The 22,299-nt window shown below is 51.8% G+C and overlaps 1 protein-coding gene across 1 annotated transcript in view; it reads right to left on the reverse strand.

Annotated features, from left to right (window-relative positions):
* Positions 1 to 22,299, reverse strand: part of FBXO47 (F-box protein 47) — an 84,574-nt gene that overhangs the window by 49,073 nt on the left and 13,202 nt on the right. The window contains exons 3-9 of the mRNA XM_073325834.1: positions 8,850 to 8,993; positions 8,195 to 8,264; positions 7,537 to 7,659; positions 6,007 to 6,125; positions 4,877 to 4,976; positions 3,167 to 3,262; positions 735 to 816 (exon numbers count right to left, since the gene is read on the reverse strand). Coding sequence (XP_073181935.1) covers positions 735 to 816; positions 3,167 to 3,262; positions 4,877 to 4,976; positions 6,007 to 6,125; positions 7,537 to 7,659; positions 8,195 to 8,264; positions 8,850 to 8,993 — 734 coding nt within the window. The remainder of the gene's footprint in view (positions 1 to 734; positions 817 to 3,166; positions 3,263 to 4,876; positions 4,977 to 6,006; positions 6,126 to 7,536; positions 7,660 to 8,194; positions 8,265 to 8,849; positions 8,994 to 22,299) is intronic.

The raw sequence follows: 22,299 nt of genomic DNA on the forward strand, positions 1-22,299 counted from the left end.
ACCCATAAATCCAACGGAAACCAATGAGAGTTGCAGGCTGTCAGGACCTCTGTACTTTGTGCTAGATTCGGTTGCTCCCATCCACACTAGCAGGACAATTGTTTGCAATACTAGTTTATGGAAGGGGGACAGAAAGAAGGGGGACTGCCCTAATTGACATCTCACATCAAATGGAGTAGTGTTTCCAGTACAGACACAGCACAAGATTAAGAGATATTCTGATCTGCTAGTCTGCCCTCCTGTATAAACCAGGCCAGAGAACCTCAACCAGGGGTTCCTGCATCCAGCTCATAACTTCTGGTTGAGCAAGAGCAGACCTTTCAGAAAGACATCCAGTCTTGATTTAAAGACTTCAAGTGATGGGGAATCAATCAGGGTCCTAGGTAAATCATCCCAATGGTTAATTACCCTCTCTGACAAAATACGCATCTTATTTCTAGTCTGAACTTGTCTAGCTTCAGCTTCTGGCCATTGGATCTCCTTTGTCTGCCAGATTAAAGAGCCTTCTACTATCCGAAACGTCAGGTACTTGTAGACTGTGATCAAGTAATCTCTTATCCTTAAGATTTGGACCACATTAGCACTTTCTTAACAAGAGCCACGTACAAACTCTAAAAAGAGGCTGACACTGTTACAGGTCTCAGTTTAGATTAGGCCCAAGGTTGCAACTTCCTCTGCCAGCTCTGGAAGCACTAGCATAACTAGGACCCAGAGAGGAAACCCATCTGAGTTACCTCTGCAGGACATGACACCAGCTACAGTTGAAAGTCAGCTCTGAGGTCACGCACACGTCACAGCTCTGATGCTGGAGACAGGCTGCAAGAAAAAGAAGAAATGCGCCAGCAACACACTATCATCAGGAGGATTGGTTACAAGGGAGCATATAGTCAAAGTTGGGAGGGGGCGTGGCCAAAGAAGACCATGGACAGATGAGCCTTTGCTCTGACTTCAGGCTGCCATGAGCTTGGAACTCAAGTCAGCAGCTTCTTAGCAGGAATGGGATGATAATAGTTCAGCAAGGGACTCCCACCCAACTTAGCCTGAGATAAAACCCATCCCAGGCCTATGCTGTTTCCTATTTAGACACAGAGCTAAGGAGGGAGGGAACACAAACCGATTAAACTTCGATTGTTGACAGAGTCGTTCATTTGTCATCCTCTCTGGGAAGGATCGTTTAACAGCATCCATCTTCTACCAGAAGCTAGCAAAGCATCCCAGCCTTCCCTTTGGCTGCAGAGTTTTAACAAAGCCTCCCCTGGGAGACCCACCCATCCAGCACATCATGGCACAGTCCAGAGTTTAACCTTGGTTTAATACTTTACAGCACCAAGCACACATTTGGCTCTGCATTCATCCACTTCTGAGCCCCACATACCTCTCCCAGCAAATCTCTGTCCTGACTGCCAACCCCACTGCTACTCCAGCCCTGGGCTCCCCACACTCACAGCTCTGCCAAAGTCCCTCAATTCTGACCCACAGCTCCCCTGCTATCCCAGCCCTAGGTTCCCTACCCTACATTCCTCTGATACCCCTCAATTTTGACCTCCAACCCCACCCCCACACTCTGCTATTCCAGTCCTGGTCTTCTTCTTAGCAGAGAACATGAACTTACACTGCAGTGGGGACAAGTGTCCTCCAGGGCCTCCCAGAGGATTCAGGGGGCCTGGGGTCTTCTCACCAGGGCCTGGGGCAAATTGCTCCATTTGCCCCCCCCCCCTCCCCAGGAGGCCCTGGTGTCCTCTAGGGAGTAGACACAGCCCTGCCACGCTCATTCCACTTATGACCTAAATAGGGCTGAAACTCACATCTCCAGGAGGTACTTTCCCATCAGCTCTCAACTCCCCCAGCTGCCAGGGGAAAACAAAGCAGCTAGTCTTAGGATTTTTTTTTTTTAAATCACAGAATCCTTATTTATGATCTGCTTTGCAGTAGCCATGCCTGCTGTTAAGATGGTTATAAAATACCCAGGCGATGCTGTTTAAATGCATAACCTTGGCATACTTGGGACAGGTTTATTCTCTGCCTGGTATTTATGTACTGCATGACATGTCTTCCTGTGTATGAGTGTCCTTGGTCCTTTGCCTGCCATTGTATCTATTTAACAGGATCGTTTGTGAATATCACAGGGGGAGGGCTGGTTATTTGTTCAAAGAGCACTCTCCACCTTGCTTTGAAAGGGTCTCGGGAACCAGGCTGCAATGCTTAGAATCGTTATCTGCAAGGGCGGGGGAACCATATGGCATGGAAGAGGAGTTGCTTCCCTTCTCTCCAGAGCTGGCGTTCAAATACAGATTCGCATCACAGGCACACTGAATCCATGTCTACACTACAGCATAGATGTGTTGGTCAGGGGTGAAGAGGTGGGATCCCTGACCAACAGAGCTATGCTTGCAAAGGCCCCTGATGTAGATGTAGTTATACTGGCAAAACTGAGCTTGTACCAGTTTAGCTTGCTAGGGAGGGAGCTGGAATAAGCTATACCAGCAAAAGCTGCATCCACACCAGGAGAGCAATAAGGCTGTACCCCCAGCAAAACATTCCTGCTGTAGACATGGTCTCAGCTCTTGTGAATGTCTGTCAACACAAACTGATGTGACTAGCCTGGCTGGAATGAGAACAGCAGGGGTGCTGCAAACTGAGGTGGACAGGCATCAGTGCTGACTGGCTGGCAATTGGAGTAGCGGGTGGGGGGGGGCGGGGGGGGGAGGAGATGCTGCAGCTCAGGGTAAGATGTGAAGGTTAGGGAAGAGAAACATTGGCAAAGCTAGATGGGAGGGATGGGACTGAAGAACAAGGGGAGGGGGATTGCAGCTTAGGATCGTGGTACATAAGAGCGGGGGAAGATGGCATTGTGTCTGTTGTTCTCACTCACTTCAGGACTGCAAAACTAGTCAGAAGGTGTGTTATTGGTCCCCCTAGATTTATCCCTTCACCCATTCCCACACCACGGCAGTGTTGCTGCCATCCGCTCCCCAGCTCTGCTACAAAGCAGCCCCAATGGTGCTAGGCTCTTGGGAATTGCTATGGGGTGGGACCGAATCCAGGCAGCAATTGCAGCTCCATAAACACAGAGGTCAGCAGACATCAAATCAGGGATCTTCAACCCCAAAATATAGGCCTGTGGCTGTAACCAAATGAGTTGGGCAGCAGACAGCGTATGACTCACTGGGCAGTGGGGTGAACTCCACGGCCGACACGCTGGTGACCTTGCTGGTGTCCAGCTCCACGCGGTGGTACTCGTAGATCGTCCTGCGGCGAGACTCTGCAACAGCAAGCGGCCACATCAGACAGAGGCACAAGCCCATTTTATCCCACCTGCTCCCCGCTCCCCAACCCAGATGGACTTGGCTGCTGACCTGTGGGGTGGTGAAGTGACTCAAAGAACCTGGGCTCATCCTGGGAATCGAGTCAGGGATGGGGAAGGGTCCCCGAATCCCTGGGGTGGGGAGTGGCAAATTCCTAGCTGAAATGCTAATGTGGGCAGCTGAGGCCCAGGGCCATCACTACAGGAGCGAACCAGTGCGCAGGTGCTGGGAGGGGAGTGGGAAAAAGAGGGATGCTGGGAGGGAAGGCAGAGGAGGAGTGCTGGTGGAGGGGGAAGGGGTGTCCTCCATGTTCTCCCTGCTTCACACTAGGAGGAGTTTGGAACGGTCTGTCCTGTCTCCATCCTCCCCAACACCCACAAACTCCTGAAACCAACATGATCTGGTTCTGCATCATTCTCAGGATGCATGGGGCATGACTCCAAGCCTCCCCCACACCCATAGCTCCCCTTTGCAGGAGGCACCAGCCTCCTGTTTCCTATCCCAACATGCTTCCAGTGCTGCTTGTCCCTTGCTCCCCTCACTCTGCCTTTTTGCCTCCCCTTCAGTCTAGCAGCCAGAGCAGGGGGGTCCAGAACCCAGGACACTTGGGGGTCTCTCCCTGGCTCTGCCACTGACTGGCTGGATGACCTCGGCCAAGTCACTTTACCTCTCTGGGCTTGTGGCCCTGGAGTGCCAATGCTGACTATCCCTCCAACTGTGTGCATGCATGTGTGTGTGTGTGCGCACACATGCATGAGCCTGCCTCACATCCACCATACATACAGAGCTTGGAGACTCTTGGATGAGCAGGGCACAGTGCTTCTCTTCCGCCTCCTCCTTCCAGCTCCACATTGCCCCTCCCATCCCTGCTAGGTTCACACCAGCCTGGGGGCCTTGCAGGCAGGTGGGAGGCAGGGGTATGGTCCCAATGTGCAGTGTGAACCCAGCTGGGGGCAGGCAGGAGAGGCATGATGCAGGCCAGGTGAGGTTTTAAACGGGTAATAAATGAGGGCCAGATTACTGGTTCCATAAATAAGCAACAGCAAAGGCAGCGGGTGCAGCACAACCTTCCCAGGGACACAGGGAGAGTATGGTCAAGTTTCTCATTACAAGAGAAAAAGATGAGAGATGGGCTGAAACAGCCCTTTCTACACACACACACACACACACACACAATTCATGACAGGTTCACACAACACACACAGCACGTGACAACATGCATGCAACATGCATATTGCAACCATATGCAGCTTGCACGATAGGTACATGCAACACAGACAGCACATAGTGACAACGTGCAGGCAACACAGACTCTGTAGTCAGCTCACATGCAATATGGCACATATAGCAGTGCAAAGCCAGTTGATTCTCTTTCTTGATCACATGAAGGAGGAAAGTTCTTCTCTTTCAGCAGTGAGGCCTTGGAGTGCTAGCATCTGAGAGTCATGTGCTGGGGGCACAGGGCCAATGGGACTCTGATGGGTAAGTGATCAGCCCTACTCCACAGCTTCCATCCTCCCTCATTGCTCACCATAGAGTCAGCAAATGCAGCCACACCAGCAGAGACTCACCTGGAACGTCAGGGGAAGGGTTGAGGAGCATGAAGGCATCGGACAGGCCGGCTTTGACAGGGTGCTGCGTGCCGCTGATCTCCAGGACCGACATGGGGATCTGGAACGGGGAGAGAGAAGGGGCCATGAAACCGTGGGGCTCCCCCTGAAGCTGTGTGCTTGGGACACGTGTCTCAGGGGGAAGCAGCAGAGTGAAGGGCGATGAAATGGCTTAGCTGATGTGCTATTGAGTCTTCTCCCCTCCTATTTCCCTTACACCGCAGAAGCAGTTTTGAGGCTGCTGTTTTAGACCAGCCTGGGCCATACCGGGGTTTGCCCGTGTGTGTTTGGAGGTGCCCTAGGCCCATCAGCCAGGCCTTCCAAGGCTCAATCAATCCCCTTCGGAATAACAAGCATAGCTGGCTCAGGCACTGCATACAGGACATTAGTGCGGAGCACATGTGACTCTGGGTTAACAACAGCAGGGTCTGAACTGGCAAACTCCTGAGCTAGATGCATGAGTCTCTAGCGTCAGTGAAAGAGCCAGGCTTTGTGGGTGGGGATGTATCAGACTCGTACCCTCTGTGGGTCAAGTCCGGGATGGGGTGTCACATAACACACACTGACCAGTGGTTTATATGTACAGACCCCCTTTCTCACAGAGGTTTGCCCTAACCTGGCCCTGCTGTGGAGAAGGAAGGCAGCCATTCTCCCTGCTACGCCTTCCCCCTCCCAGCATGTCCTTTGCTCCATCCCGTGCCTCCCACTCCAAATCCAGCCCTCCCCCATACCTCCCACTCTATTCCCAAGCCCCCACCCCCTTAATCTGCCCCATTCACTTCCCCACCAGACCCCCCTAATCCTATCCCACGTGCGCCATCTCGCCTCTGCTTGGAGATGCCCCTGGGTTGGAGAGACCTGCCCTGGGCTCGCTGAGCCCAGCATGACCTGAGGATGCAGTGAGTGTTCTCAGCATGGGGGCAGCTAAGCCATTGGAATGAGAGGGCCAGGGACTCCACAGTCACTAGCCCAGCCTCCTTTGTCTTTCCTTCATGGGGTTTAGGTTTTGGCCCCCACCCTTCCCGCCCCATCTGCCCACAGGTGTTACAGCACCTGCAATAACCACGTCCCACGCAGCAGGTCCTGCTCACCTCCTTGTACCCAAAGATGATTCTCCCTTCGCTGTGCAGAGCAGCCTGGAATGTGAAGCTGCCGATGTCCTCCTTCCCATGAAGATAGACCTTGTCCCACTGCACCACAAACACTGTCCCTGGGGGAGAGAGGAGATGACACAGTGGGGCAGGAGGCAGCAGAGGAAATTGCAGGGATCAGTTTCATTCCCTGTGCACCATCTGCAACGACCATCCCATAGGCACTTGCAGAGCCGGTGTACTCGCTGTGACAACCTGGCTGCAGTCACATACATTACACCCCACACAGCACAGCAGCTGCAACAGTCACACACCCTCCCCACTTGCACACAAAAAACCCCAGCCCACAGCCACAACCAAACCTCACACAGCCTGAATCTGTTAGCTGGCTACTTCACCTTGAATGGTCCCTTGAAATGCACGTTAACTACTTATGCTAAACAATCTGTTCCACTTTGTATTTAGCAGTGACTATTTCCCAGAGGAAAGCTCAGAAACTTGTCTCTCTCACTAACAGAAGTTGGTCCAATAAAAGATATTACCCCCCACCTTCCTTGTCCCACAACCACACCCACCAGCTCCAGCCACAGACCCTCGCCTCTCCCCACTGCCAGTAGTGCACCCCACACATGCAGGCTCAATGTTGCACAACTAATTTGGCCACAGCCAAAAGTTCCTGGAACTAGCGTGAGTCATTTGGGATGGGACGATCCAGTTTTTACTCCCTCCCTTATCTCAATGGTATGGAGGAGCTGGCCCTTTCTTTTGCCACATGAGACACTCCAGATCCTCCTCTCCTGAAGTCTGCAGCCCATGGTTTTCAGTAGACCCAGGACTGAGCTCCAAATAAACCTGATTTTTGGTGCTCGCCAGAGTGACCTAAGGTCCACCCCGCACTATCAGATATACCAGCTCTGCTGCTAATCCTCTGAGCACGCACACAGGCAGAGACACACTCCCCCCAGGCCACATATAATACGTCACACACACAAGGATACATGTCACACACATTGCACATGGACACAGGCAGACACGTCGCTCAGAGGGACACACAGAGACAGACATGTCAAACAGAGGGACACATGTCAGACACAGAGATGCCCATTGACACAAAACACAGATGCACAGAGACACATCACGCACACAGGGACACACGTCTCTCTCTCTCTCACACACAAACACTTGCTATACCGCCTCAAAGCAGGGGCATAAATTCCCAAGTCCGGCCTGTTTCTGAGGTCCTCCATGCAGCACTGTTTGTGTACCCAGGACTGAGCCCAGTTGAGATGCCAGAGGCCAAAGCAGTACCAGGCCCCAAACAGTGCGTTCTCAGCACCTTGCCCCCGGACACTCCTGGCTGCTGCCTCAGCTGGTTCCTCTCCCCTGCTTTGCAGGGATGAGGGCTGCCCAGTGATCTTGGAATTCCGGGTGCAGGAGCCGAGAAGCAGCCAAGTTCCCCAGGGGGCTCTGTGCATTGTGTGTGGCAGTGGGGCTGTGCAAAGGGCCAAGCGGGCCAGGGAAGCGGCTCACCATTGTCGAAGTACTTGATGGTGGAGTTGCGGGAGTAGCTGGGGTTGAAGTTGGCCATCAGGGGCGCAATGTATTGGGTGGCTGTGAGCATGCGGTGAATGACATCCCCCATGAAGATGAAACCTGGAGCGAGAGCAAGGGAAGGCAATTTACATGCCCATCCCCTCACCCCCACCCCACTGCCCTAGGACACCCGCTACCAGCTTCTCCCCCCAGCCCCACTCTACTGCCCCAGGACACCCACTACCAGCTTCTCCCCCACCTCTTACCCCAGATGTCTCCCCACCACTGCCCCTGACTAGAGTTGGGGCTGAACTGAAGTACCCTGGAGCTGGGCAGTTTGGATCCCAGGTTCTGGCTCATGTGTCATCGTACCATTCAGCACTAATTAGAGAAGATGGACTTGACCACATAAGCCCCTGTGATGTGGCAGTGAGCTCCACTTTACAGTGGGGTAAACTGAGGCACGGAGAGCCAAAGAGACTTGCCCAAGTCCACCCCACACATCAGTGGCAAAACTGGGATTAGGATGTGCAAAGGGAGGCTGGTTAGAGACTCCCATGTCAGCCCATTAGGCAACACTGCCTCTCCAGCTGATGCTGCCTGTCAGCACACCCAGGCAAGACAAGTAAATGTGGCCTCACAATGCTTCACTCACCTCCTGTCGCTATGGTGATCTGCCGCAGGTGATGGCCATAAAAGGGAAAGTCAAAGGACAGGATGACTCTCTGTGGAGACAGACAGGGGACAGCATCAGTGTGGGAGCCACACTGGGAAGTGCCATGTCTGACCATGGGCGTCTGGGAGGGGCAGGTGGTGCTGCTCCCAGGGAGATGGGTTAAAGCAGCGGGGGACGCAGGGGCAGACAGCACTAGAGAGCAGTGTACTATCTTTCCAAGACATGCTGCGCCCGGCCCCATCTGGCATAGACTATGGGCACAGCCCTGCTGAGAGGAGAAATGCCAGAAATTGATTCATCTGCCCCTTCGGAATGGGCTCCAGGGGGGGCCCCGGGGAGGTGGAGTCCAGTTGGAGCACAGGCTGGGCCCACCCACATCTCCCCTGATACCCTGACAAGCAAAGCTGAACACTTAGCAGGTATTTGTGGAAGGCAAAGCTAGTCTCTAGCCTGTCTCTCTCCCATACAGGCACATGAGCTGTGGGGAGCTCCGGCCAAGGTACTAGTGCCCCAGGTCAGGAAATCCTGGAGAAGAGAGAAGCTGCTGGGGAAACATTCCCAGGTCACTGGCGTGGAACCATGGTGGATGCCCGATGCAGGGACGGCAGCAGCTAAGTGGAGGGAGGGAGCTCACCGAGGCCTGCCTGTGCGTGTTGGACAGGATCCCATGGACTTTCACTTGGCTTCTGTTGGCTTCTGCCATGTCGATCCAGAGCTCTTTGGTGCGCGCCTCCCCCGGCCCGTAGAACCGCGACATGTAGTAGCTATGGTTGTCTTCCTGCAGCCACAGAGCGCGGAGAGATGGGGTTAGCAGGTGAGGATGACAAGGATTGTGGAGACAGACCCCAAGGAACAAAATCTGCATTCAGATCTCCAACCAGCAGGAGCTCCCAGTGGGATGCTCGGGCAAACCAGGCTAAGGCGATCCTTGGTTGTATAAAGGGGAGTAGTGAGTATCAAGGAGCGGATTTTACCTTTGAATACAGCACTGGTGAGACCGACACTGGAATCCTGCATCCAGTTTTGGTGTCCACATTTTTAAAAGGATGTTACAAGACTGGAAGGGGTGTGGAAATGAGTTGAGAACCAGAGATGCCTCACGCTGAGAGATGTGAAGAGTTCAATTGGTTTAGTTTAGCAGAAGGCAGATTGGGAGGTCACCTGCTTACGGCATATATGTACTTTCATGGGGAGAAACTACCAGCTATTAAAAGGCTCTCTGATCTAGTGGAGCAAGGCTGAACAAGAACTGAGGGCTGGAAGCTAAAGCCAGACAAATTCAAATTTGAAACAAGGCACAAATTTTTCACACTGCAGATGACTGACCATCGGAACAAACTCCCAAGGGAAACGGTAGATTCTCCATTTCTTGGAGTCTGCATATCAACACTGGATGCCTTTCTGGAAGATGCTTTTATCAAACACAAGTTATTGGGCTCAATACAGGGGGAACTGGGTGAAATTTTTCTAAGTCTGACCTGTGTTACGCATGAGGTCAGACAAGATGATTTAATGGTTCCTTCTGACCTTAAAAATCTATGAACCTCACTCCCCACTCCCCAAAGCTCAGCTCCCCATATCTATTCCTCACCACAGTCCTGAGGTGTAGGTATTAATATCCCCTTGGTGCAGATGGGGAAACTGAGGCACACAGCGGCTGCAAGAGGGAAATTCGCGTGGGAAGTGATATTAGGCCTTGGGAGTTTCTGGCTCCCAGTTCCCTGCAAAGTGCATTAGGCCACAGTGCAATCTTATTATTGATAATAGCATCAGGCAGGCAGCACTGAAGAGGATAACGAAGCATTTTTATTAATTGGACTGTAATTAGAGTGGGCCTTCTATCCAAGGTTCTCAGATAACGAACTACACTTCATAGCACTGTTGGGAAGTAGATATTGGTATTGCCATTTTACAAATGGGGAAACTGAGTCCTAACAGGTTCAGGTTTCAGAGTAGCAGCCGTGTTAGTCTGTATTTGCAAAAAGAAAAGGAGGACTTGTGGCACCTTAGAGACTCACAAATTTATTTGAGCATAAGCTTTCATGAGCTACAGCTTCACGTGACATGCTCCAGGTCACACAGCATCTCAGTGGCAGACCTGGGAACAGAACCCACAAGGGCTGGCACCCATTCCTTCTGCTCCACACTCCATCCAAAAACTGGGAACAGAACTCCCTGCTCTACTCACTCGTCCACACTTCCCCTCCACTGAATCTTTCTTCATCTCTAGACAGCTGATAACCCTGAGAGGCCTGGGGCATGCAGGAGCTCCGCCAAGAACCCTGATGTGAGAGTCTGACCTGTCTAAAACAGCTGTTCATGAATATATCAAATGAAGCACACCCATGCTGGGCTCGGTGCTTGTTGTTTTGTGGCCCCTGAAGCAACATCAGTTACCCAGAGACCTGGCTGCAGCAGGACAGTTGCCCACCCATAAAGATAATGGCACCAAAGGGCAGTGTTTTCTGGAGTGGAACGCTGCAGTCATTTAGCAGCACACAGCATGCACTGGGAGTCCAGACTCCTGGCTTCTGTTGCCAGCTTGGCCATAGCAAAGTTATGCAACCCTTCAGGGGAGCCTTTGCTACAGAAAAGATGGAATAATCCGCACCCCCAGGTGGTGTAATTAATCAGTTGCTCAACATATGACCTTTGCTGACCCATACCAGAACGGGCGGCGACAGGCCTGGCCATGCCAAGGGAGACACAGTGTTTCAGAGGTTGGCTTCCTAATTGTGCCTAATTGTGCCTGTACGGAACCTGCTGAGATGCCCAGCTGGAAGAAGTCTCTTGTCAGGGAGACTGCTTCATGCTCTGTGAAACAAGAGGTGTCTTAATTTCAACTGGGAAGATGTCACTCGCCCACTCTGAGGCCATGCCAGGAGCCTCACTGATAACAGGGCATGATGGCTGGTAATGAACTAACATTTCCCCTTTGCAATCTCTCCTCCTCCCCTCCTAGATCCCTCTTTTCCCTGTCACTCCTCCCAGCTACTTCCCCTCCCTAATGGCTCAGATGTCAGCAACCCAGTCTCTGCCACCAAGTTTGGTCTGATATTTCCTGACAGCACTGCTCATTGGGGACCCTACTACAGTCTTGCCCCAGCAGCTGCTGATTCCGGGGCCCATGCTTTTCTCCCCACTGTAGCTCAGTGGTTTGAGCATTGGCCTGTTAAACCCAGGGTTGTGAGTTCAATCCTTGAGGGGGCCATTTAGGGATCTGGGCCAAAAATTGGGGATTGGTCCTGCTTTGAGCAGGGGGTTGGACTAGATGACCTCCTGAGGTCCCTTCCAACTCTGATATTCTATGATTCTATGATTCTTGTGCCTGTGAATAGCCTCGCTATTAGGACAGTCTCCTCTGGGGGCAATGTAGCATCCCCTAGCGGCCACTGGGCTAGGAAAGAACATGCACAAAGGCCTGGGTAGTTGAGTTCCCCTGCATGACCCCTCTGGCCGGGGCCCTGTGCAGCCTGGTGTCTGGATCCCTTCATTTGGTCTGGGTTGAAGCTTAGGACAAGGTGAACTGACTTAAGGCTGCAACACTCTGCTATTCCCTACCGCACTGCTCTGCTGTCGCACATCACTCCTGCTAGCTCAGTCCTGGGCTCTCTACAGCACCTGTGCATTGAGTCGCTAGGCTACACTCACGCCTGGGGCGCTGTACCTGAGCACCTCATCCTGCAGCGCAGCCCCTCACTGCTACTCCAATCTTGTCCGCCACAGCAGTGCCAATGCACTCCAGTTCTGGCCTCCTGTTCTCCCCGCCCTGGGATTCCCCCAGCACCTGTTTCATAGGCATTTCTATGTGCTCAATGCTAAACCGTGACAGCCCCGGCTATTCTAGTTCTGTTCCCCATATAGATCTGCTGACGTCTCCTAACTCTGACCTTCAGCACCTCCAACTATCCATGCCTGTGCCCCCCATATGCCTGTAATCCTGCTATTTTGGCTGTCTTCAGCACCATTCTCTTTATCTTGTAACTGGGCACAATAGAGGACTGTGGAATTTACAAGCAGCAGAAAGGCGAAGGAAATAAAATCTGTAACTCAAAACAATTAACAGCGTCCCTGTAAATGGCAGGAGAAAACCACTCCTGACTTGAATGGTCTAGTATATTTCCCAGAGAGCCTTCTCCAGCTCTGCAAGACATGGAGAGGAACACGGCAGAAACTTGATTAAAATCCTCTAATGCAGTTTTATCGTGCTTCAGCAAAACTCCAGTGAAATGGTCTCACTTCCTTTCAAAAAAACCCCCAAACCAGCTTCATCATTATGTGACATGCTCCCCTAGCCCTTTCCTTGTGAACTGGATTAGCCCTTCGTTCCTCTCCAGTGCCTGCCACTCAGCAGCTCAAAAGTGATTTGTGAGCGTGATCAAAGCCTCGCAGCACCCACATCTCCACCTTACTGGTGGGGAAGCTGAGGCATAGAGCAGGGAAATGACTTGCCCACAGTAGGTCAGTTGCACAGCCCAGGCTTGAGTTCTAACCATCATAAAACTCAGTCTCTCTCTGTTCCGGGAACCCACTCACCTCTGCTCCTGATCCTGTTGAAGTCAATGGAAAGATAGGGGTTAGTTGGAACCCATGGTGATCTTACTGGTTTTATTACAGTAGCCCCTAGAGGCTGCTACCAAGATGAGGGCTCCACATAGTGGAAGGCAACCCCTGCCCTGAAGAGCTTACAAATAGACAAGACAGACAAAGGGTGGTAGGGGAAACTGAGGCACAGAGCAGTGGCGTGACCTGCCCAAGCTACACAGGAGAGGCATTGGCAGAGTTGGGAATAGAATCCAGGTGTCCTGCCTCTAAGCCACTGGACCACACTGCTGATCTTGCCCTGCTTTTGCTAGCAGCCAGGTTGTCTCACAGCCTAGCACAGAACAAGAGAAATGTACAGCTCCTCCTATCTAACCCCTGCACCATTACACAATAGCAAATGAAAAGCAATGTAATTAAAAGATCCTAATCCAACATGCAGGTAACCTGTGGAACTTCCTGCTGCAGGATATTGGTGAGGTAAACAGTTGAGCAGGAGGCGTGGACGTTAATGTGAATGAGAATTGCATTGGAGCAACACTAGCAAGGAGTACAGCAACAAGAGATACAAGCTCTTGGTGGATAAGATGATTATCAGGTAGGGGAGGGCAGAATTCTCCCAGTGTAGGATATGTTGAGGTCTAAATATGACCATCACCTTCACCGAAGTAATCTTAGCACAATGGGGAGCACTGTACAATTGTGGGATGAAAAATATGGCTTCCTCTGAAGCATCCAGAGATGCTTTTGTCAGAGATGGATTGTTAGTCTGCCAGTTAACGCTTGGGATCCTAAACTTTAAAATAACCTCCACACATAGAGCCTGTTTTAGGGGCAGGCGAGCAGGACGGTTACCTTGGGTGTCATCTTCCGGGGAGGTGGCACACCGCTGGGCCTTTTGTAGGGGGGTGTTTTTTTGCTCTGCTGATTGGCTGCCTATTGTGGGGGAGTTATTTTTTGGCTCAGCCACTCCAGGCGTAGGGGTGTGTGCCGAAAACATTTTCCACCCTGGCAGGCAAAATGCCAAGGGCTGGCCCTACCTGCATATGCGCGTACACACACACACAGCTAGGTCATCAGTGAGTGTCTATCCGCGTAGCTCCCCCCCCCCCCCCGACTTTGCTCTGAGGACCAGATCCCCAGCTGGCATGAATCAAGCTAGCCCCAGTGCACTCATCACCAATTTACGGCAGTTCAATGTCTGGCCCTCAACACGCACCAGCAGTTCACCCCAGCGTTCTGCGGCAGAGAGAAGGGAAAGCCGCTGCCTCAGGGGTGCCAACATTTGCTCAGTAACTGCACAGAGAAGCTTGCCGGGTGCATTTACTCAGAGTAACTGGAAGCAGAATCCTCTCCCCGCTCACCCTCTCAGTTGGGAGACACCCTGGATTCCCCAGGCTGGATTCAGCCATTGATCCAGGACTCTGTGATCTGGTGGATGGTTTTCATCTTGACAGTGGGCCAGGAGCTAATCTTCTTGTACCAGAATAAATCCAGAGTAACCCCTACTAGCTTTAAATGCAGATTTATGCCAGTGTAAACTGGGATCCTAGCTAGCCTGACCATTCCTTTAAGAGGCAGCATTGTCAACAAGGTAGGCGGTAGAAGTGGCTTCCCTCTCCCTTTGAGTGGAGGTGGGGCGAGCTTCATGCATCTCCATCGCCAAAATCACTGGGCCAAATTTGGTCTTTCACACACCACAGCACCCAGGGGACACTGTGTTCCAAGCAAGGGTATGGAGGATGGGCGGAGGAAGTCAGGGGTGACCCTGCTCTAAAGGGTTCATTTTACCCCTGGGATGTTCGACTGCGTAAACAGGAGGAGGGAGGGGCCAAATGAGTCCTTATCGCCCCCGCTCTGCTGCCTTCATCCTTTCCAATGTGTTCCCAATAAAACTGGGGAAAAAATATAAACAGCCAACATGGGGATGGGAGCTGGCAGCCGCTACTCTGAGTTCTCAGCCATCCTCATGACCTCATCTCTGAATCATTATTATGTCCCAATCCGTCACCTTGCTTTGGTTACAGCAGGAACTAAAGAGGAGAACTTTTGGATGCACAAATAAGCAGGGGGTGAAAAAAGGATGCGAGGAGCTGGGATGTTAAATGTGAGCATAAAGAGAGGTCCTTTAAGGAGACAAGCTGCAGCTAGTAGATTTCTCCCTTATTTTGCACTGGGGTCACTGCTTTGGAAGGGGATTATCAAGATCAGAGCCATTTTCCCCCCTTGCTACTTCTCTCTGTCTGATCAAAGAGATGAAAGGATTGTTCTTATGGTTAAAGCTCAGGATGGGGAAGGAGGCATTTGGTCAGGACTTGTGGGTTCTATTCCTGGCTCTGCCACTAACTCACTGTGTGGCCTTGGGCAAGTCACTGCCCCTTCTCTGTGCCTCAGTTTCTCCCTTGTTTACAACGGGAGATAACTCAGCCCCAGACTGTGCTACAAAGCTAATCAACATTTGTAATGTAAGAGCCTTGGATGGAAGATGCTAATTTGAAAAGAAGGGGAAATCTGCAAACTTTCCAAAGCTTCCCAGGAGTTTTTGTTGCCACTATGTGGACCAGAGCCACCTGGAACTTTGCAGGGCTAGAACTCAGATCCTCCTGCTCCAAAAGCCCGGACTGAGCCAAAGGAGAATCTCTGCTAGCAGTGCAGGGCATATGACACACAGCAGGACAGTTTTTACTCTGTCCAACAGAGGGAAGTAGGGACACACACTGAGCTGGTATTGTGGGCAGAGCTTGGTTTTGTGGGTGGAGCTTGGAAGAGTGCCTCTATATTTTCACTTCTCCTAATTTGAACCTTTGGCACAGCTGTAGCCAAAACATCACAAGAATGCCCCTCCCCCAAATTCCCTCTCTGGGGCAGCTTTCTGCAGGACAACCAGGCAGTCTCTGCTGGGGGCAATGCCAAACCTGCCCCTCCTGCCAGCTAGGGTGACCAGATGTCCCGATTTTTGGGTCTTCTTCTTATATAGGCTCCTATTACCCTCACCCCTTTTTTACACTTGCTGTCTGGTCATCCTACTGCCAGCTCTGTCTGTGAGAAGGCAGCTTGCAGACCCCTCTCCCATGGACTCAGGGTCTTGTCACTTCAGCTGTGTAGCTGAGACTGACGTGAAAAACAGAACCCCGCAGAGGGGAGTTCTTAACTCCTAGGCTGCTGGCATTCTATCAGCTGCGTAGTGAATGCTGGGCTGGGACGAACCTTAGAACGGAGGGGGGGAAGGCAGGAGGGGCCTGACAGAGAGAGCGAGAGAGAGAGATAATTCATACAGAGGCAGAATATTACACACACGATTTTCAGTGAAGTTGTGGTTGCAAAAAAAGCACTTTATGGCAGCTGCATGTTCAAATAATCAATTTGCATGCTCAATCATGATAATTGCAATTGAGATCATTGCAGATGCTTTTTGTATTACTATTATTATTATATTTATTTTGCCTATGCAGTTCTGCACTTAGCCCTGGAAAGAGCAGACCTCCGGTGTGTGAGAGTAGGCAGGAGAGTGTGTGCATGCGCTCTCTCCTCTCTCTCCTGCAAGTAGAAAGCCACCACCCTGGCAGTTTAGCTCTGAGCATTGCTGAAGCGTTCAGCAGACTGAGCAATGCAAGCCCAGGGCTGCCTACTACCTGGAGCTCATAACTACAGTCAACTGAAACCAGGAACCTTGGGTTCTTCCCAAAAAGACAGAGACAGGATGGAAGGGAGTGGCAGAGAGACAGTACAGGCACGGGGGAAGACAGATGCACCAAAGCAATAGCCATACAGCAGAAGAGATGGAGAGAGGAAAAAAACAAAAACAGAAGGTGGGAGAGTTCAGAGGGGGAGGAGAAGAAAAATACATAGGAAGAGACATAGAATAAAGGAGGAAAAGGGGCCTCAGTTTCCCTGAAGGGAGCTGTAATTAGTGATTTGGGCCATGCCAAAGAGACATCCACTAGCTGCCTGCACCCCATCTTGCAGCTGGGCACTGAATGTACCCCCATACCCTGGCAAACACCAGCCTCCTTCGAGCCCAGCCACCACCGAGTTTGGAAGGCTGAGTATTCCAGCTGGCGGCGTCCACTGCGAGGTGCTGAAAGACTGCCAGGCCCAGCCCACACTACTCTGCTCAGCTCCCGACCAGGGGCCTTGGGCATGACTGCATGCCACAAAGAGACGCTGTTGAGCTCCCCAGCCCAATTGCCTACAGACACCACCCCGCAGCCCCGACCTCCCGCCCCCACAGAAATTTTTACCTGGGCCTTTATCTCCTCTGTTATTGCAGGCATTACAGATGTGCCTACGGGCCCCAACTGAAATTGGGTCCCTGTTGTGCTGCACGTACACAGTGAGAGACTGTCCTGGCTTCAAAGAGCTTATAGCCTGAATAGACAAAAGGTGGAACAAAGGAAGCATGAATATCCTCATTCTACAGGTGGGGAAACTGAGGCCCAGAGCAATTAAGTGACTCTCAGAGGGAGCTTGCAGCAGAGATGGGAACAGACCCCAGGAGTCCTGGGTCTCAGTCTAGAACTGGGAACTGAACCCAGATCTACTATGTCTAAGCCAGTGCTTTAATCCCAAGACTATCCTTCCTCTGAAAGCCTCCCAGGAAACTGCTGCCATGTTACCCAGGAGGTACCAACAAGTGCAGTCACATCTCCCTCCATATTCAGGCACCTCCTATGGTTCCCAGTTCATTTTCAAATGTAGCTCAAAAGTTACCCTCTCCTTCTTTAAACCTTTCCATGCTGACCCTAACGATCATGCCACAAACCTTTCTGCTTCCTTCCCCACTCAACCCCTGCCCCTCCAAACCGTCCATCACCCTCTTCTGATGCAAGAGCCTTCTCCCCAACAGCTCTTGCCTATCACAATGTTTGTTTGCAGTACTTTATTCAGCCACTAGGTGTCTGTGTGTTGTAGAGATCCTAACAGGGTGTGGGGTCCCTGGTAAACCAGAGATAAGGTTGGAACTCAAGCTGTGTATGCTTCTGTCAGTAGCTGTAGCTGCTTTCTTTCCTTTCAGATTGGGAATATTTATCATTCAAGATATTAAGACCCTACTGACTGGAACAGCTTCTCTGTTCCCATTCTGACCCCATTCTCTCTTATCAATTCTCCCTGTCATTTCAAATGTTATCTCAAATATTGCCCCTCCTCCAGCTACCCCTTCCTCTTTATCAGTTGCTGTCTCCCTCTCCCCCTGCTGGAAATCTAGTTCAGTAATTGCATTACAGAATCAAATCCCATTTGTAAATTTATTTCCGTTTATTGCTTTCTGTTCCTCCAGAGTGCCTACTCCTCGCTTCGGGCGTTTTGACAATCACCCTAACACGCAGGGAAAAAAAATTAATTCCAACAAATATATAATCAGCTGCCTGTAAAGCATCACAATAGCATGCACCCATAATGACAGAAGCAATAATGAGAGCCCCTCTGATTGCCTAGAAGCATTAACCCACCTGCTCCCCAGAGGGAACTACGCCACACAGCCTGAGGAGCAATGTGCCAGGGTCCTGGCAAACTAAGGTGGGGAGAAGAAGGTTCTGAAGCTGCTCTATGCCCAACCCCCCTCCCACACCATCTGCCCCCGAAAGAACATCACCTCCAGCTGTGGACATACCCTATTGCATTGATTGTAACCCACTCCCTACCTCATGCTCCCTCTGTCCCTTGCAAGGAGAAGCCCATCTCTACATGACCTCCAAGAGGAACAGAGGCTCCATGATGTAAGGTTCACATCCATCTCTGCTGCCCAAATGTCTGATCTCTTGTCAGCTCCCACCTCGAGGAGCCAGCTGTAGATGGATGTCCTAGTCCTGAGATTCTGCCCCTGGTCCTCCCAGTGGAGATGGGGAGCCATAGCAACCAAGGCATTGGGGCTGGGGATGGAGAAAAGTCCTGCCAGGGACGCATCCCAAAGCCAGGTATGAGCCCAAGTGGCAGAAGGCACATCCAGATTCCAAACCACCTGGATATTCGGTCTGGGCTTTGGGGTCAGCCCAGCATAAAGCCAGGGGGCGATTTGCAAAATCTGGATCTGGATGTTGAAGGCTGGGGTTGTTCAGCCCCCAAGTTTAGATTCAGGGCCCAATGCCGGTCTGAGTCCCAGCTCTGTCACAGACTCCTGGCATGACCCTGGGCAGATCACTTAGCCTCTCTGTGCCTCAGCTCCCCATCTATCCAATGGGGTGGATAGCCCTGCTCTGCCCCCAAGGGCCTGTGAGGGCAAATGCACTAGAGATTGGCAGGCTCGGCACTACAGCGATGGGGGGCAGATAAGTAGGTAAGAGCAAAAGTGAAAGAAAGGCCCCTCTGGGGCTCCTCCCCTCCAGCTCATTATCTTAGCACTAGAGAACAGCCTTAGGCCAGGCTCCTCCCCTTCAGCTCATTATCTTAGCGCTACAGAACAGCCCATACCTGAACCCCAGATGCAGGTTGCCCAGCCTTTAAGGGGGTCAAAACCTGAGCCTGGATTTTCCAATCCAGCCCCCCTCTTGGCTCAGCGGGTGCAGCTGTTTCAATAGTCCCTGTCTGACCTTTTGGTTTTTTTTGCCTTTGGAAGCCATTTATGGGGCACAGCTGCACCCCATGTGTCCCTCCCCCCTTGCTGGCCCCATCAGCCATGAGGAGCCCAGCCCCTTGGCAGCACTTGCCTTGTAAAGTCCCTGGGGCTGTTGAAAAAACAAACAAGCCAGTGGAAAATATGAAGACAAATAAAGGCCTAATGCAAATTCCCTGCCCTGCGTGCGCCCCAATAACCAGGCTTGTGACAGCTCATATATATATGGGCCTCCGCCTGGCACGTGCCAGATCCGCCTTAGGGCACAGTGTGACGCGTGGGCATGGGGGAGGCTGCAGGAGGTGAGGGAGCAGGGGTGGAGCATGTGGGGGGAGGTGATAAGTGCATTCTGATGGGGCTAGAGAGGAAAGTCAAGGTTCAGTGACGGTATGCTAGTGCAAATGCAAGCCCATGTTATGTGCATCTCATGTCACCTGCATCACATGTGTAGCATGCATCTTCCATGGAGTGTGGTGCACAGCACCGGGGAGCCATACGTCCCTCACATGGTGCTCTCGTGCCATGCAGTACATGAGTCTGTGTCCTGTACAGTATGCATGGGTCTCTCAAAGAGCCAAGGTATTACAGGGCCTCTATAGGGCAGCCCCATTGAGCCTGACCCTATGAGAACCCAGTGCTCCCACTGATTTTACATCTCAGGATCAGGCCCCTAGAGAGGGACTGATAGAGCTCCCAGGGGCTGAGCACAGAAGGCAGAACAAAGCCTTTCTGCACCAGGATGGGGATCGGGGCCGTTAATGCACAGACCCAGTACTGCTGGGGAGAGGGACATTCCACAATGGGGATCAGGCCCTTGAAATACACAGGAGCTTGTGGATTTTTATTGCTCTTTAAACACAAAGCAAGACAGCCCCACACTATCCTGGCCTGGAAAGGCTGAGTCAGTGTGGACTCCACCAGCAGGGAAGGAGGCTGCTGTTGCTAGCTGTGGTGTTGGTTGGAAAACAAAATAGCCACCCAGGGCTATTTGCTGAGATAATCATCTTCAGAGATGCTGATTAATCATCAGGGGAGAGGGCTAAGATGGAGGCTAATAGGGGATGGAAGTGAGGAAAAGGGTGAGAGAGACAAGGATGGATGTCGATGCATCACAGAGAAGATCCTGATCACAGCCTCCCAGCTGCTCCCAGTCTGGAAAGTTTGACAGCAGCCATTCCTCCCTCCACGACTGGGATCTGACCTGAGAGGGGGCTCAGCAGTCAAATGCAGGTCTCCTTATCTCCCCATCCTCTTCACAGAGATCCCTTCTCCTGTCGGAATGTAGAAGGGCTATGTGTCCATCCCACATCGGCATCAGGCAACAAGCGAACCATACAGCCATCCTCTGCAACAGAGAGGGCACTGCTGGAAGGAAGTTCACCACACTGGAGTCCAACCTCAATGGAGGCAACATAGTCCAGTGCGGAGAGGGTGCTGGGCTAGGAATGAAGAGCCCTCTGGGCTAATCCCAGCCGTGTCACTGATCTAGGGGAAACCTCTGTACCTCGCCTTCCCCTCTCATCTATTACACTGTACACTCTCTGGGGCAGAAGCAATATATATATGCAGCATCTAGCACAACGATGCTCTGATCTTTGTCAAGGCCTCAAACATAATACGGTTGGGTATTATATAGGTGCTGTTAAAATAAGGTTGTTTGCCCCCCTCTTTAGAAGAGGGTTTTGGGGATCCCCCAGAACGGGACCCACAAAAGATGGCACTGTCATGAAGAAGCTCAGGCTGCTGCAGTCCCTGCTAGTGCAGGACCAGGAGGAAGCTGAGCCCAGAGCTGCAGATCTCTTTTTCACTGCTTTACATATTACATGCAGTAGCAGCCGAAATCTTCCAGCATGTCAGTTAAAGCCTTAAAATGAAGTGACCTGACAGCAGAGCCCCGGCTGAAGTGTAAACATCGTGTCGCCATTAACATGTGCAGCACATTTGCCCTATTGATTTTAATGAATTTAAATTCTGCCTCATTTCTTGGGATGCAGCTTCCACTCTAGTTCCAGCTCCACCAACACCGTGCCAGGCTCGGAAATCTCCCACACAATCAAGCCTCAGAGCCCCTCCCTTCGGGGATACCCCCCCCCCCCGTCTCCCTAATGCCACCCCCGCCTGGCTTTGATCAGGGCATCTCTCCCCAGCCCAACAGTGTCAGCCATCGGCAGGGAGACCTCAGGGGTCTTGCAGCAGCGCTGCAACTGCTGGGGGTTCAGTAGGGGGTGCTCCTCCCTCTGAGTCCATATCAAACTGATGCCCATCATTGTTTCCTGCAGGGCAGTCAGCGATTCAGGAGGGAGGCGCTCTTCCCTTGGAGTCAGCGGTGCTAGCAGGTGCTGTGACTAGAGAGAATGCAACCATCTGTGGTGATTAACAAGCCCACAGCCCTTTTTGCAAGGGCAGGGATATTAGCCCAGGAATGCTGCTGGCCTAAATTGCCCTGAGAGGATCCTTCTTTGCCTCCTGCTCTAAATTGTACTGCAGTGCTGCTACATGGCTGTTAAGCAGCTGCCATGTCCCACCACTGAGGTGGCTGCATTTCAGTGCTGGGTGAGCGACCCCTGTATACAAGTAGCTGCCATGCCACTCCCCTCCACCTCAGAGGCAATTGCTTCTTAGGGATCTCTTTATAACAAGCTGCCATGACTCACTCCAGAGGTGGCTGCACCTCAGCACTGAGTGAGCAACCCTGTATAACCAGCTGCCCCATTGCACCCCAGAGACAGCTGCATCTCTTGCACTGAATGAGCAGTCCCTCTTTAAACAGCTGCCTCCTCTCACCCCTCAGGCGGCCGCATCTTGGCGCCAGATGAAGTGACTCGAGCGTATCTAACCTCAATTTATTCAAACGTCCTGACTATATTTGGACCCAGGAGATCTTGGGTAACAGGGAATTTTCCTCATTGCTGAGGGACCTGTGACCCCATCTCAGATAACAGGGAGCTGTGGATAATTGAAGGTCAGATAATTAAGCTTGCCCTGGATGCGA

This window comes from Lepidochelys kempii, chromosome 27 (assembly GCF_965140265.1).
Source record: "Lepidochelys kempii isolate rLepKem1 chromosome 27, rLepKem1.hap2, whole genome shotgun sequence".
NCBI lineage: Eukaryota > Metazoa > Chordata > Testudines > Cheloniidae > Lepidochelys > Lepidochelys kempii.